The sequence below is a fragment of the Phoca vitulina genome, unplaced genomic scaffold (assembly GCF_004348235.1).
Source record: "Phoca vitulina isolate PV1807 unplaced genomic scaffold, GSC_HSeal_1.0 scaffold21, whole genome shotgun sequence".
In the NCBI taxonomy this organism is placed as follows: Eukaryota; Metazoa; Chordata; class Mammalia; order Carnivora; family Phocidae; genus Phoca; species Phoca vitulina.
This window is the reverse complement of record NW_022589724.1, coordinates 4,284,244-4,301,624: the sequence shown is the minus strand read 5'-3', so window position 1 is coordinate 4,301,624 and position 17,381 is coordinate 4,284,244. Positions and strand designations below refer to the sequence as shown.

Below are 17,381 nucleotides of genomic sequence, written 5' to 3'. Positions count from 1 at the left end.
ATTTCATGATCTGTCATCTGGAATTTGATCTACAGATTTGAAAGCGCATGGTGTATCGTAGGGAACACAGAGTCCTGCTTTTAAGCCCTGGCTTAGCCCCTTACTAGCTATTTGTTCTTGACAAATTGTTTAAAAACTCTGACCCTCAGTTTTCTAATTAATAAAGTAGGATTACATTGAATAGTTTGATAGATGATATTTAAGATACCATGAAATTATATATGAAAAGTACCTAACGCCGTGCTCAGCTCATAGTAGATACACAACAAATGTTTCTGTCCCTGCCCACTCTTATATCAACGGACTTAGACAAATCTCTTGAAATCTATACAGAGAAAAAAATTAGTCGAGCAGGAAATGGATTTTTCTCTCTCCTCCCAGGCTGCTTAAAGCAGTGTAGAGTTGCAGTTAAAGACACAGACTCTGGAGCCAGACTCTCTGAGCTTGAATTTTAGCTCTGCCACTTACTGCTTGTGTGACTTGGTCAAGTTACTTAACTTCTCTGAGCCTTAGTTTCCTGTGTCCTATATCCATTTTTGTAAAATCGACATAACAATAGATCCTACTATCCATGGGGTCCTTGTAATAGATAGGTGATAGGTAGTTAGCTAGCTAGCTAGCTGCCTAGATGATCGATAGGTAATAGATAGCTGGACAGAACTAAGAGTTCTACAAGAGTTTTATTGCCAAAACATGGAGTTATATGTGTGTGTGTGTATATATATATATATATATATATATATAATTAGGTACCTCTAATTAGGTACCTTTTTATTTAGGTACCTTTCTTCTCCAGTTTCTCAGTCTGGTTCAGAAGCTAGAATGAAAAAGCCCATTTAATTTAAAGAATAACCCATAATATGGAAGTAGTTTTCATGATCCCTGGGAAAAGGAGACTATCCTTAAAAGATATTTTGTAGGGGCCTAGTTTTTTTCATGAAAAGGACCACCTGTGATCAGACCAAATCAGAGAAATTTTTGCTCTTTTAGAGGTGAAGGCTTAGCTCCAGACTGGTCCCATTTTTAAAGTTTATTTACTTATTTTTAGTAATCTCTAAACCCAACTTGGGGCTCAAACTCACAACCCTGAGGTCAAGAGTCACATGCTCTTCTAACTGAGCAGGCAGCCCTCTTGAAGCAAGGACATCTTACTATACTGAGAAACAAAAGACAACCTCACAGTGTCTTGCCTTTTAGAAAGACATGACTATTTGATGAAATGTCAGGTGGTCATAAGCATTTTACATTTAATCTTACATATATGGATTGAGCACCTACTATGTGGAAGGCGACATGCTAAATGTCATATATTGGCAGTTTAATTACAGCCTATACAGTCCCTAAAGAGTGTTGTTAACACAATAAAATAATTCAAAATTCATTTATTAGGAAACTACTGATGATAAAATTAGGTATTCTGTCATCATCTGAACTTTCTGTTTTCCACATATTGTATTTGAATTTCCACAAGATTAAAGTCTATGCACATTTTATTTTACAGTTGCTATCAAGATTTAATCTACTGTTTTTGAACTAGCACATAATTGAGGCTCAGGATTTTATCTGGGATAAGAAAATTCTTCATAACAAAAATATAAGCAAAACTTTGATGTGTAGTTTTGAATAGTCATTATTTTGGAAGGAAAATCATAAACAGCAGACTGGAAAAAACCCTTATGAAAGCTACATTCAGTTATTTAGCATCTTTTTGCCTCATATAAAATGGAGGACACAAGAAAAATGATTCTGTTTGGATCCTAAAAATGTTTAGAAACTACAGGGAGAAATATTTGTTGACTTGGGTTGTATATACCCTAGGGGTTCATTTTATCAAGATCAAACTGATCTTTCTGCTCCTCACGGTTTAATTTATATTAAAGTTATGTGCCTCCTCTCACAAGGATCCCATGGTACTTTGTACATGAAATTATATGATGGTACTTAGCCCATTCCATCATCATTATTTGTCTATGTGAGCTAAAGTTTATAAATTTATACTCTGAGCTAAAGTATAAATCTTATTAAGTAGAGACACTATTATTCAGCCTAGTTTAATGCCTAGCACATAGCAGCCACTTAATAGACATTTATTGAAATAGAAGGAAGGAAAGGAAATTTTACATTATATTTACATCCTATATTATCTGTGGCCGTAGAAGAAAAATAGGTGGTTGGTAGATAAATAAAATTTTGTCTAAATTAAAAACATAGTCTTTTTTTACTTAGGTACTTAGTGTCTTTCTTCTTTTCCTTTTTTTTTTTTTTTTTTTTTATGGATTGTTAGGTCTGTGGATAACCTTTGCCCCTGTGGCTGTTTCCAAATGTTTATTTCACAAAGTTTGAAAGTTTAAAAGAAGAGTGTAAGGTTTGGAGCCCAGCAGCAATTCGCAACGTATAAGGGTCAGTGACAATGTTTTCATCGCTATAGATGTGTTTGAGAGTGAACTCTCAAGAACTTCAGGAAATATGCCTAGGACTTCTTAGGCTCCCTGAGGAATATGGTCAAAGAGAAAGTTTCAAAGTGTTCAGGAAAGGTTCAAGGGAAGTGGGCTAAACCCTGGAAGGAGTCTTTATAATGAATAACTGAAAAGCCTCCTTAAGCCATAAAACATCTGTGGAATTTCCATCAGTCTTATTTTTGTTGAATACAGTCTTTTAGGAAGTTCGTTATTCTCAGTACATAAGTCACATCTGCATACAGTAATTCTCTTCATTGTCCCTAAATTTTGTGAGGCTGACCCCACTCCTTCACTGTGTAATGAAAGCCGTGAGGATAATGAGCCATGAATAGCCGGCGTCAGTTATGCAAGCTTGCATTTCTCACACAGTCATTTTCAGTTTGGCCTGACAGAATTGTTAACATTTTAAAATGTTAATGAAATCACCAAAAACATGGATTTTTCAGCATAGGCTTCAGACTTGAAAAATGATTTCTCATGACAGACTACATAGATGCAATTATAGGTATAAGGGATTTTATTCTTCCAGGGTCCCCACTCGCCAGAGCTAATGTCCATCATAAGTACATGAAGACAAAACCACTTGGAGGCTACGTTCATAGTGTGATCTTTAACAATTTATTTGCAAGTTGTTTTATTAAATGTTAATTATTTGAAGCGATGATGTCTGGTATGTTATTCAGTAACATGAGTGTTTTTGTGCAGCCGATGACTATTTGTTGAACTAGGGTGAGGTAGACAGAATGAAGACATGCATCCTGCCATTTTCAAGCTGACAGCCTAGAGCCTGAGGTTGAAAAATAAGGAAATGATAAAACAAAAAGACACGTGATTCTTAAAAATAGAGATATGTTCATATAGACAGAGGAGAAAACAATTAACTCTTCTCAGAGACTGAGGAAGAAAGACTGGAATTGAATCTTGCTAAACGAGTCATTTTCTGGTTTGGAGCAAATTCACAGTCATAGGAAATGGCAAGACCCTAAAGAGAAATTTGGTACAGTTGGAGCATACATTGCATATGAAGAGGATTTGACATGATCCTGGAAAAGTAGTTAATTTGATAGCATGCCACACAGGGTTTTTATGCCAAGCTAAGAAGTGTGCATTTTATATGCATACTGGATGTCACTTGAATGGCAGAACATTAGCCATGACGTATTTATAAAGTTATAATCCTGTAACGAATTAACCAGATAAAGTAATACAGCATAAAAACCTTGAAAGTAATTTTTTCAACCATTATGATAGAAAAATTGTTTTTACTTTTCAAAATTAGTTTTAGCCTACCTGCATTTTCTCCCTTATTGCATTATAAACGCCAGATTCTGGCGAAAGTAAGTAGGAGTTTGACCTACTGTTTCTAGGGTTAAGATTTGTCCATGCTTACTTTAGGCCCTGGATGCTGATGAATCTGTTGTTCCTAGAGAAAGAGCTCCCTAGGGTTAGTCGTAGCATGGTTGAAGACTGTTAGCCTTTCTTTAAGGATTCCAAGAGTCTAAACACAGACCCTCGTTCTCTTGGCGTAAGAAGTCCCTGACCCTTTAGCTTACTAATTATGGTCCTGATAGTTATTCTAGCTTCTCAACAGGCCATAGAATCTTGCCTTTATTCTTGGAACAGCTCCTGCAGCTGAGTTCTGTATCAAGTAGGCAGTGATTAGTTCATTTATTCATTCAAAACCATTTCTTAAAGCTTACTAATACTAGGTGAGGTCTTTGGCTAATGCTGGAGACACAAAGAGTAGAACATAGGGGCCCTGCTCTCAGGAAGCTTACAATCCCCTTCTTCTGTTCTTTCACTAAGAGAAGATATGCTCCTCTAATTATCGGCATCTTTTTATCCACTTTCTTTGACCTAGCTATCTATCATTCTTCATTGGGACAGCACCCATTCTACCTTTATTGTCTGGCATTAGCTGGCAGTGTTAGGCCCCCTCCTCATTTGTCCTTGAAGAATGGTCCAGCATGCTAGAGACCCTTTCTCCCCCAAGCTCTGTTCATCTTCATGCTTGCATGGTCAAGCAATACCAAGATTCGCTGGCCTTTCATTCATAGTAAATGTTGCTTTATTTATTGATTCTGCACTTATTGTTTACACCCTACTATGTGCCAGGTATTGTGAGGCACTAGGAAACTTCAGAAAAGAAGACCAAAACAAATATCCATTCAAAAATCCCAAGATACAAATTGATGGGCCCCATTTTATTCCTGGACATTAAAAGAGTTCCAGAAGAACTTGAGGTTGCATGATATAATTCTAATTTTGGATGTTCTTGCCCACCTTTACAATAATTTGCTGGCACTGTGACCATAGCAAAGTTATTTAACCTTTGGAAACTTTAATTTCCTTAACTATAAGTAGTCCCACCTTGAAAACTCTAAGTGGTGTATGCCTAGGGTCATACAGCTAGTACTTTATAGGGGAAGATTTAAACCGGTTCATCTAAATCCAAATTCCCAATTCAGAATTAATATAAACCTTCCTTAATTGGGATCCCATTACTTTGCAGTTCATATTCTTTCAGTCAAAACTATATAAAATCAGCAGGCATGATGACCCATGTATAAGCGTTCTTGTCCTGAGGACCCTACTGAGTCAAACTAGTTAGCCTATAGGTTTCATCAGTTACTTAGAAGAGATACAGTTGCATTGAACATGGGAGCCAGGGGGTGGAGGCTGGTAACACCGGTTCCTTGTATCCCCAAGGAGTACCATTGCTGTGAGGTAACCTGGTATGTCCAGCTGTTACTCCTAAGTTAACACTCTCTGCTCTAGAAAGCACATGCCTTGGTGTCATGAATCTCAGGGACCAACACTTAAGGTCTGTTTCCAGATGTTTCCAGTAGGAACCCCTATCACTGGACTAACTTGACTGAAATCCTTTGAATTTGCCTCGCTCTCTCACTTAAGTCATGCCAAGAGCTGAGTCTGAAATTTTCACAAAGTCATGGAAGCCTCAAGTAAGGAACATTGGAAACTAGGTATTCCCTCAGGACTCTGTTTTGATGAAAACAGCTCAAATTTGCTTAGTCCAGCATCCAGCAGGTTTTAAACTGTGGAATTTTTCCAAATTAGGAGAGCTTCCAAGCTTTTATTTGCCGGAGAGGAAATTGTGCTCTTTGTTGACTTTTTTACTTTGTATGCATCTACTATAAAATTTGGAAATATGTCAGAAAGAGGTATGAAAGTACAGAGGGTAATACTGCAGCTCTACTCTGAATTCCAGATCTATCTCTCAGGCCACTTCCATCTCCAGACCCTATAACCCTTTAAATGGATGAGGGACTGGTAAATACTGCATGACATGCCAGTGCCAGGGCTCTGCTGCTGGAAGGGGTATGAGCACCTGGGGTAGTGCTGGAGCCAGATCCAGAGAGCAAGAATGAAGCAAGTTGGGGTATTCCACAAAGCAACCAGGAGTAGTCCGAGGCTTGGGCACAGACCACAGGTGTGGAGAAGAGTCAAGGTCCATACCAAAAAGCAAAGGGAAAGGAAAACAACTTAAGGTTATGGAACAGACCTAACCACGATGTGAGAGAAAAACACAGAAAGAAAAAAGTGCCAAATTGTCACTTGTGGCACACGAAAGCAGGAGGAGGAGTGTTCTATCCATGTGTCTGATTTTTTGATGTGTATGTATTCACACCGGAAGGTATATTAACACAATCGCATAGGCTACTATTTTTCTCCTCTTGGGGAAAAAACCAAGAAGGACAGGAGCTGTCCTTCCGCTGTACAGTTCACTTGTAAGTAACTGAGTTTTGCTGATGTTGGCAAAGCATAGACTCAAAGGATTCATATGTTTGTACATATGTATATTTAGCATGTTATTAAATTGCTCTTATCCCTTAACTGATAGAAATTTATTTTAAAAGATGAGCTTTGTAAGTTGATGTGATCAGTGATTAAAATATGTGGGGGGGGGGCCTCTGCTCTAAGGGTTGAAATTTAGCAATTTCTAATTCCTATTAAGTTCCTTATCATCGGAGAGGTTTCCCATTGAACTAATTTCTATTTTTGATACTATGCATTATTCAGGGTGAACAATTTGTAAATTGCAGATGCAGATACTTCCTGGCTGGCTGTTTTAGCCCTATTCTTCTGGCAAAGTGATGAAGAGCTCTTTAAGAGATACATGTCTGATCTGAGCAAAAGACATGTGTTTAATTTCATTTATCCCACAGACATCACTGAGCAGTAACCCTGGCCAGGCACTGTGCTGTGCCTAAGATACAAAGATGGCTCGGTACTCTCTAGGTGCTTAGATGCACGCTGAAGTCTCTTTCAGCTTGACAGCCTGCAGTGTTACAGCAGAGCAGTGGAAAGGGAGGGTTTGTTTATTCCTACCAGCCACTCTGTGGAAGAGACTGCTCTCGGAATGTGGAGAATGTCAAAATCCACACCCTCACAGATTTATGGCCCACAGAGTCAAAGGTGGAGGTGATCATCTGCCAAATGCTTGCACTTTAGGATCACTACGAAGGATTAGAGAGGACAGTGAAGGCATCATTTCACATGGAGCTCAAGAAATCATCTATGTTTAATATTTAATTTGGAGAGCTGTCCCAATCACAGAGAACAAAATGGAAGAAAGCAATGTCCTCCGGCAGAATTGGACCGTGGGTAAGCTCTGTGGCTGAGGTGGCAAATTCATGTCGTCGGGCAGGGGTCTGCTGCAATGAAAGAGGCTGCAAAGTCAAAGCTGAACTAGTAACAGCTGGCCATACAGATAGGCAAAGGGTCCCCGGGGCCATTTAAAAAAGGAAAGGGAGATGGTATAAAAGATGTGAAAAGAATAAAGGGAGGTAAATAGATGGATTGCAGAAAGAGTGGGAGAGGGCCTGGAGTGTGGCAACAACAACAACAAAAATCGTAAAAATTAACTAGGGATGATCAAGAGCTGATTCAAGAGAACACCTCCTTTTAACAGGACAGAGTATTGGTGATTCTGTTCTCCAAAGTCCACTGACAGGAAAAGAGGGAAAGAGAGGAAGAAGAGAAAATTCAGAAAAATAAAATAAGAGAAAGAGCGTAAAGAAATAATGAGATAACCACGGATTAACCCACATGTCAGAAACTGTGAGGAACCTGGAGGAAGGGGAAGTAATCTAGAGCCCTGGAAAGAGACACAAAATGAGGGTAATTTAGAGAACAAGGGGCACGAGGGAAAAGTCTTGGAGAATGACGGAAAACCACACTCATGGATTAAAATGCAAACATAAAATATAAATAGCTAATAATTCAGACACCTGGATATCTATACTGATTGTAAGAGATCAGAACTGCATGTGAGTTCTCTAAAAGACGTAAGACTATCCAAAGACAGAATAGTTTGGGGCTCTCCAATGAAAAAGAGCAGGAAAAAAACTGGATGAGTATGAGCTTGTCACAAATGTAAAAGTGTAGAACTTTGGAGGATGTGACTTTTGACCGGCAGATTCGTTACATGATTGTAGATAATGAATCATGTGAAGAAAAGATGAGATTTCTGAACATTAGTAGATCTCTTCCCAACTTTCCTCCCCTCCCCCCCTCCCCCCCGCCCCAGGGAAAGGAGAATGGGAAACTTTAAGGATATTCCTTTGTTTCATACTAGAAGGGCTTTATTGAGCTTCTGCTATAGTCAGTAGCTCTAGAGCTAAGTTAAAAGGGACCAAGAAATAAATACTTAGATTCACTGTATAGGAACAAGTCAACCTGACAGAATTAGGTGGTGCTGCTGCTGGGAGGGAAGTTGGAGAGAATGTCACTAACAATAATAGAAGCAAAGGCAAAAATTCAAAATTAAGTTCTCACAGTCTAAAAAATTTTATAGAGCTTTATGGAGGATGAAAAAACTCTCATTCCTCGGGGGGCTGGGGGGAACATTAAATACGATGAGATGATCATGGGAAAAGAAATTCAGCTCATTTTTCAAGATATAAGAGAATGAGGATACGGATTCTTTTAATGATACAAAAGAAAGTTCCCAAAGGGGAAAATACATTTTATGGCTTTACAGAGTAAAATAGATATGCCCGTGTACAAATAAGATTAATGGAAGGCGACGGTAGGGGGAAAGCAAAACAAAACAAAACAAAGATAAGAGGGCAATTTAAAAAGAAATAAAAAACAAATGAGAGAAGTAGATATACAAAGGTAAGTTGAGTGAAAAAAGATCAAAGTAGAAATAAATATCTGACCTATAAACACCTGGGCACCGAAGAAGACACGGGAGGTTGATGATGTATTTAAGGAATATTCGGTTTGGTTTCTACCAAAACCAAAAACTTGGAAACAATGGGATTATTACAGAATTAGTTCATAAGCAAGAAAAGGTACAGATTTATAAAAAATATAAAAAACATAATACTAGCAAAACTATACGCTGAATAAGAAGAAAAATCAGGGGGCAACAGATCTTAAAATCTGTTAAGAGCATGGCAACATTATTTGTAGTGGGAGATTTTTATTTAACTTTAGTAAATTTTAGACCAAGTTTTTACAAAGTAAAAATAGTACATGAATAATGTAATTAGGTAAATTAAGATAAGCACTGCAGTTAACATTCTCTTATTAAGGAATATAGAAATATTTGACACAGTTGATCACTGTCCCTCCTTGAACATCTCTTTTTACTTGGCTTCTAGAACCCAACGCAGTCTGCTCTTCTCTTAGCTTCTGGTTAACTTTTCAGGTCCCTTTGCTAGTTCTTCCTCAGCAGCACCACCTTCAAGTGTTCGAGTGCCCCAGATTTACTCCTGGGTTTTCTCATCTACAGTTAACTCAACTTGTGATCTCATTTGGTCTCCTTAAATACTGTGTCTAGAGGGATGGCTTCCAGTTTCGTAGCTCCTGTTCGCACCTCATTCCTGAGCTCCACATGATCTCCAACTACCTACTTGACATCTGCCGTTGGATTTCTAGAAGTTACCTCCAACTTAAGCTGAGCAAATTGAACTGGTAGTTCTCACCCACATCAAATCTGATTCTCCTACAGTTTTCTTTACCTCGGTGGCAATTCCATGCCTCCGCTTGCTCGGGGCAAAAACTTTGGTGTCATCCTTGTGTCTCCTTTTCCTAGCAACCATATCTGAGCCATCAGCAAATCCTATTATTCCCAACTCCAAAGTATATCAAGATCCGACCTTCACTGCTACCATCTCAGGCTAAACCATCATCACCTTTTGTCTGGGTGTTGGAAACAGTCCCCTAACTGGTCTTTCTGCTGCTGCTCTTTTCTTCAGTTCATTCTCAACACAGCACTGTGGTGATCCTGTTAAAATGTAAGTCATGTCATATTGCTTCTCCTCTCAAAATCCACCGATGGCTTTCCACCTCATGCTGAGAAGAAACAAAGTCCTTACAATGACCCACAACATGATATTTCCCCAACTCCCACTACCCATACATTTTCTCTGACTTTGTCTTAAACTCTTATGCCCCTCACTCCTATAGGTGTTCCTCAAGCAATAGACACGACCCCGCTTTAAGAAAGCTGGACTCGGTGCTCCCTCTATAGGGAATGTTCTATCTAGATCTCCTCCTTCTGGTTAGCTTCTTCCCTTTCTTCTGCTCTTTACGAAAATACCTCCTTCTTTGCTGGCCTCTCTAGTTTAAAATTTCACCCCACTGTTGCCAACCCAGACACATCTTGTCACAGGGATGTTTTATCCTTTATTTTTCCTCCTTTGCACTTAGCAGCTCTAATATCCCATACATAGTACCTATTTATCACATTTATTCTGTCTCCTTCAGTTGAATATAAGCTGCATAGATTTGTGTCTGTTTTGTTCATTACTATAGCCCCTAGCCCCTAGCCCCTAGCACAGTGCCTGGCACACAGTACTGTTGAATGAATCAATGATTGAATGGATGACGTGTTGTTTTTTTGACATCTTTGTTCATTTGTTTTAATGAATAAGAAAATCCTTTAATTAGCATGTCAAGTTTTGTGTGCAAATGTGGCTTCTAAAATATATCTTAAATGTATTAAACACTGATCTTGCTTATACTGTGAACTGTCTCAAAAAGAGTTTTTACATAATTTGCAAAGTACACGTTTTATCTTGGCTCCTATACAAATCGACACATATTCTTAATTAGCGAGATAATTGGGAGCTTTTACTAAAGTGATAAGTTACCTCAATGCAAATTCACTAATGAGCTTCATTCTTTTGAGCAGAGCGGTATCTTGGGAGGTATGCTGATAAAAAACATAGATACCTGACTGCTTTGTTAAACACTAGACAGGAAAGGCACGGTGCTAAACTAGGCTCTTACTCAGAGAGAGATCCAAGCCCTTATTACACATGACAAAGCTACCGTACTATTCTTCTAAGTGGTCTCCTGGTCACCATCTCTTCCTTCCTATGTACACAGAGTACCTGTTTCCAGATCAATATTACTAATGCAGACCTCTGCCTATATCATTACTCTGCTCAGAAATCTTCATGGCTCCCCTTTTCCCATTAAATAAAATCCAATCTCATAAAATGGACATGCAAAGCCTCTACAGTCTCGTTGCGATCTGCTTTTCCTATATTATTTTCTCCTGTTTCTCTACCCTGCTCTGCAATCGGATTTTTGTGCTTCCTACCCCTTGTTATATTTTCCACCTCCTTACCTTCCCTCATAACATTCTTGAAGCTGGAAAGTTTATTTAGAATTCATTTCTAGGCTAGAGCAGTAGTGCGATCAACACAGAGTGTGGTGATATTATTGGTCCCTGTGACCCAGGCTCTAAGTTTCTATTAAAAGAATTTAAGATCGCTTTTCTCCTTTTTTATACCCACATTGCTCTATGGGCTTACACTGAGCTGATATTCAGCTAAATACTCCGGGACTTATTTATGTGACCTTCCATCAAGCTGAGTTTCACACACCCTTAGTGTGGTTTGTGGACGAAATGCAGCCCTCTGCATTTGGTGCCTTAAAATGACTACTTTTCTTTTTGAAGACTATCTCTCCTGATGACGCCATCATTTCTCCACTTACACAGCTATTACCTTAGCTCTTGCCACCTTAAGTCCCTTATGAAACAAGCAGAGAGAGAAGGAGGGAAGGAGTATTATTCTTCACATATGAAAGTGTGCTCAGCCCCCTCCTCCCTCCAAACCATTTTCTATATAGCTAACAGGGGAAAAACCTTTTTAAAATCAAATCTGATGGTCATGTCCTTCCCCAGATAAAATCCCCTCAGTGGCTCCCCATTACCTTCATCATAAACTCAGACCTTTTGAAATTCATTTCCCACCTTTATCTCCCATCTTATTTCTCACCACGTATCACCCTGCGCTCCATCTCTGGCTTTGGCACACACAGCTCCCTGGGATGATAATATCAGTCCCCAGCTTCTCTTCCCGGCTATTTTTTCATACACACTCAACTCTGACACCTTCTCTAAGCAGCTTCCCTGTCATGTCTGCAGTAGAATGTGCAGGAGCCCTTGGTCTCTGTCCCAGTGGCACCCAGATTTACCTCTATCATGACCCTCGAATTGCCTCTTTACTTTTCTTTCTCCACATCGGAAGACTTTCACGTCCTTGAGAACAATGACTGTGTCTTTCATCTCTGTAACTCTAAGGTTAAGAACGGTATTTGCATCAGTTTCTCCTGTCAATAAATTTATTCCTGATTTTTCGTTTTCTTGTTCATCCAAGAAGAATCCAGGCAGAATAAAAAGGACCATAGTAGAAACTGATTAGAGCAAAAGTGACATTTCAACCATTTAATCAGTGGGCATTTCAACTTTGCTTTTGCGTTGTCATCACGTTACAAAGAATATATAGTGAAGGGGACTATAACTAAAAGCTATCAATGAGATTATTTTACTTTACCCTCTCTGTAAAACTGAAAATAAAATAGACCGAAATCATCTGTCATAAATGGGGATTCTCTGAGACCCAATTTCTTGGTGCCAGTTGCATGGTGAAACAGGCACTGGGTTTTCTGGTGTGGGAACACTGAAGACGTTTAGATCCTGGTAGATTTGCGTTTCTGTGACAAATGGATGCCTCAGAGACAACTGAGCATTGTCCTTCAGTCACCACCATCTTGGATGTTATTGAACATCAATAATGAATAAGTTTTACTGGAATGAAGGAGTTACGTAATCTCTGAAAGATTTCTGAGATGAGTATATATTTTTTCAGTGGTAGTCCTTCAAGGGTCTATCCAGCTAGAAATCTATAACAAGTAAGTCCCGAATATTCTTAAAATAGTGAAGGGATTCTCTTTCTACAACTCCAACTTTACTGATCATCAAATTGACCAAATGAAATGTTTACTACAAACCAGTTTGTTCCCTAGGCTATGTCAGTGTGTGTGTGTGTGTGTGTGTGTGTGTGTGTGTGTGTGTGTCTGTCTGTGAGAGAGAGAGAACACATCTAATTGTAGATTGCTCATTAGAAACACAGTTGTAGTCAATCTTCCTTTATAGTACCTAGGTAATTTATCAATTGGTTAATCTGTATATTTTAATGATTTGGTTCCCTACTTCTCTAAAGAAGCATAAAACTATTTTAAAATCTAAGAACTGAGACTTCGTTACTTGTTGCAAAATAAAATTCATTTTAAGTGGTAGAGAGTCCCACTGGGGAATGCTAACATGAATAATTACCATTACATGCAATCTACCAAAATGAGCAGTTTCATTACATTTAGTGATAGGAGCATCTTCAAATGTGATTTACATTTATATCTCTAATGAAAATTAGTACATTCTTCACACAATTTGATTTTTCTAGGTCCTTTCTGTGGCAGCATAACTTTTTACTACTTGTGTTTGCATTTGTAAATTACTGAGTAATGTTGGTGGGAGGCAATGGATGAATGTGTTTTGCTGAGAGTCTAGACTTGTATCACCTGATTCCTCAAAAAAACTTCTATGTTACGTTCCACATTTCATTATAATTCCTTTTAATTTAAAATGTGTCTTGAGTACCCTCTATGAGTTTCTCGTAATGCAATACTTGGTGTCTCCAACTAGAGAAGTTCTGTTAGAGATTAGGGAAAAGTGATCTGGGGACAGCCTTGATTGAAAAAACTTGAATGACATTGAATAATAGGTACCATATGTGAAACATCTGTTCTAGGTCAAAAGGTAGGGTATATACTTTCCATGTATTATTTCCAGCCATTGTAACGGAGGCAGTATCATTTTTCCCCATTTTGCTGAAGACAAAACCAAGGACAATGCTAGAAGGTGGCTGGACCAAAATCCAAACAGAGGTGTGTCTGATGTCAAAGTCTAGGCTTTTCTTTGGGCACAGGCCATAATTAAGAGTAAGAAAGTACCACAAGTTTATATATTACTTCGTATTGCCTTATCTTCCCAGACACTGACCAAGCATTTTCCTGCCTTGCCCATATCAGAACATATATTTGAGAGTGCCAGGTTCCCTAGGTTAGGAATCAGTATATCATTCAGTTGGTAATTTTCCTTTCTTTGACTTGGGCAGAGAAACTCTCTCCAGAGCCAGGGCCAATTGTTTTTCTCTAATGACTTAGAGGGAGGGTAGCCTGAGGTTATCCTGAGATCTGCAAGTCTATTTCTCATCTTTTTCTTTGTTCCGTGGATGATATCCAGGAGGCCACTTTGACTGGCCTTATGGGGACAGATGTGTTGATTGTTTCCACTGTGAAAAGAGAAACATTGAAAGTAAGATTAGGCTATTTTCTGGAATTATGAATGCAGTTTTAAAGCAATTATAAAAGGATAGGCATACTTACTAAAACTTGCACCAAAAACAGTATTGAGCTGATTTCGTTGCAATTGAATAGAGTGAACAGTAGAAATGAAACATGTTAAAGATGCTGAGAACCTCCATAGCTTGGAAAGTTGTGAGGATATATAATTAACAGTTTACAACAGGAAACAATTAACACATCCCTTAACTAGGAATAAAGAGATTTGGAGTAAGACCAAGAGTCACGCACCTAGCCCAAATGTTAGACCTAAGGGTAAGATCTCATTTGCTCAATGAAATAAGACTCTTCTCTTAGGAATAGTCTAGCTTATTAATTCCTGAGGAAATTATAGGCAGGGCCTTTAAAAAAAATTAGAGTTTCTTTTTATTAAGGCAGAGATGAGCACTCCTTTCTGTCTTTGGCCTCACCTCTTTTCCTTACTTTTTGCCTTTGCTCCTCTTTGCCAGGTTTCTAGCCAACACCACTTTCAGAGGCCTCAGTGGTTCTATCAAAGTAAAAGGTTCCACTATCATCAGCTCAGAGAACAACTTTTTCATCTGGAATCTGCAACATGACCCCATGGGAAAGCCAATGTGGACTCGTTTGGGCAGATGGCAAGGGGGCAAGATTGTCATGGACTATGGAATATGGCCAGAGCAGACCCAGAGGCACAAAACCCACTTCCAATACCCGAGTAAACTACACTTGAGAGTGGTTACCCTGATCGAGCATCCATTTGTCTTCACACGGGAGGTAGATGATGAAGGCTTGTGCCCTGCTGGCCAGCTCTGTCTAAACCCCATGACTAACGACTCCTCCATGTTGGACAGCCTTTTTAACAGCCTTCATAGCAGTAATGATACAGTGCCCATCAAATTCAAGAAGTGCTGCTATGGATATTGCATTGATCTGCTGGAAAAGCTAGCGGAAGACATGAACTTTGACTTTGACCTCTATATTGTTGGGGATGGCAAGTATGGAGCCTGGAAAAATGGGCACTGGACTGGGCTGGTGGGTGATCTCCTGAGTGGGTCAGCCCACCTGGCAGTCACTTCCTTCAGCATCAATACTGCACGAAGCCAGGTGATAGATTTCACCAGTCCTTTCTTTTCCACCAGCTTGGGCATCTTAGTGAGGACCCGAGACACAGCAGCTCCCATTGGAGCCTTCATGTGGCCACTCCATTGGACAATGTGGCTGGGGATTTTTGTGGCTCTGCACATCACTGCCATCTTCCTCACTCTGTATGAATGGAAGAGCCCCTTTGGTATGACTCCCAAGGGACGGAATAGAAGTAAAGTCTTCTCCTTTTCTTCAGCCTTGAATGTATGTTATGCCCTCTTGTTTGGTAGAACAGCAGCCATCAAACCCCCAAAATGCTGGACTGGCAGGTTTCTAATGAACCTTTGGGCCATTTTCTGTATGTTTTGCCTTTCTACATACACGGCAAACTTGGCTGCTGTCATGGTAGGTGAGAAGATCTATGAAGAGCTTTCTGGAATACATGATCCTAAGGTAATGCTTCTTTTTACTCTTGTCCGTTATAACTCCATATATTATGTCCTATGCTGTAGTATGTCGATGTTCTTTCATCTAACAGAATATTCTCTCAGCCATCTCTAGAGACCAAGAGCTAAATTAAATATTTTGTTGTTTTATTGAATGAAACAAAAAGAGTGAGGGGTTTTATGGGGGTGTTTGTTCTAGAGAAAGTCTTTCTGCTGGGAATATCTATTAGTAAGGTTTTTTTGTGTTATTTATGCATCTGACAGAATGGCCATCAAGGAATAGACTCACAAAGTATTTTCACCCAAAGCAGACTTCAAAAACTGATTAATTACTTCTCTTGGGAATTAATGGAAATAAATGGTAGGATCCACATTTAAATTGCAAGGAATCTTTTTTTTCTTTTTCTTTTTTTGCCATTAAAAAATAGTAAAATGGATGCCTGGGTGGCTCAGTCGGTTAAGCGACTACCTTCGGCTCGGGTCATGATCTCAGGGTCCTGGGATCAAGCCCCATGTTGGGCTCCCTGCTCAGCGGGGGACTTCTTCTCCCTCTCCCACTCCCCCTGCTTGTGTTCCCTCTCTTGCTATGTCTCTCTGTCAAATAAATAAATAAAATCTTTAAAAAAAAAAATAGTAAAATGGAAAAAACGAACATTTTATCATAAACACCCAAAGTCAGATGCTAGAGAACTCAATGGGTATAGAACAAGGAGTACTGAACAAACTAAGATGGCAAGATTAGCTAAAAACTGGGTGTCTTTATGTACAGTAAGGAAAGCCATACAGCTGGCCACCTTGGCTGGATGGTATGGTGCCAGCAGTCACATTATAATGTCCAAGGTCATTCAAAGAAAGGGTATCTATTCTAGTCTGCCTTTGATATCCTGGGCATCTGACCCTAAGGGGAGAAGGGAGGAGTTGGATGGAGTTCAGGTATACAGGTAAAGCGGTGGTGATACTCAAGTAAGGAGAGCCATACCTGTGTTCTGTCTGGATTAAAACAGGAACCCTTTCAGTGACTAGTCCAACCTAGGGGGAGTAGTAAGGAGGTGGTAGTTGAAGCTCAAGGAAATTGGAAGAAGGCCCAAGGGCGTACTACAGTCCTGACGGGAAACAGAATTCAGATCCAGAGCAGAAGCATGTCCCAATGCATACGACCCATCTAGGAGAGATTAGAGTAAGTTGCAATTCAGTGGGCATACCCGGGACACGCTGTGTTTAAAGCAACTTGAGCTCAGCTGAGCATTTCAAATTGGGAAACTGTCATCATGCCTTTTCAAATACCCCTTTTCACACCAAGTCTCAAGGTATTAAAACTTTACTATAAATTTCTATTGAACATTTAAAATTAATTTCATAGAGCATCAACATATAGGACATTTGCAACTATCTTTATCAAACGATGAAGTGGCCCAGAGGACTGCCTGCAGCTTTAGAGACTTCTCGTAAATGGTTTGGATTAAGATATAAGGTCTGTTCTGCAAACAAATGAACATGAGAAACTTGGCCCATAACTGCAAACCTCCTGGTAAGTGACATGAACCTCATGAAAAGGTTCAACAAACAGTGGCTTACTGATTAGGCAAGGATTGCATTGTCTTCTAATGAACACTCAGGGCTTCAGGTTATGAGCTGGAATCCAGTGAACACCAATAAGTCTGTAGCATAAATAGATGTGTCACCCTAAGGAGAGATTTTCGTGATGCTTCTGCAGTGGTATTAGCAGCTGCTGTTTATGCTT

General features: G+C 39.3%; 1 protein-coding gene across 3 annotated transcripts in view; it reads left to right on the top strand.

The window, feature by feature from the left end:
• Window positions 1-17,381, top strand: part of GRIN3A (glutamate ionotropic receptor NMDA type subunit 3A) — a 146,069-nt gene that overhangs the window by 43,309 nt on the left and 85,379 nt on the right. For all 3 annotated transcript variants that reach the window (XM_032419145.1, XM_032419146.1, XM_032419147.1), the window contains exon 3: window positions 14,600-15,647. In XM_032419145.1, coding sequence (XP_032275036.1) covers window positions 14,600-15,647 — 1,048 coding nt within the window. The remainder of the gene's footprint in view (window positions 1-14,599; window positions 15,648-17,381) is intronic.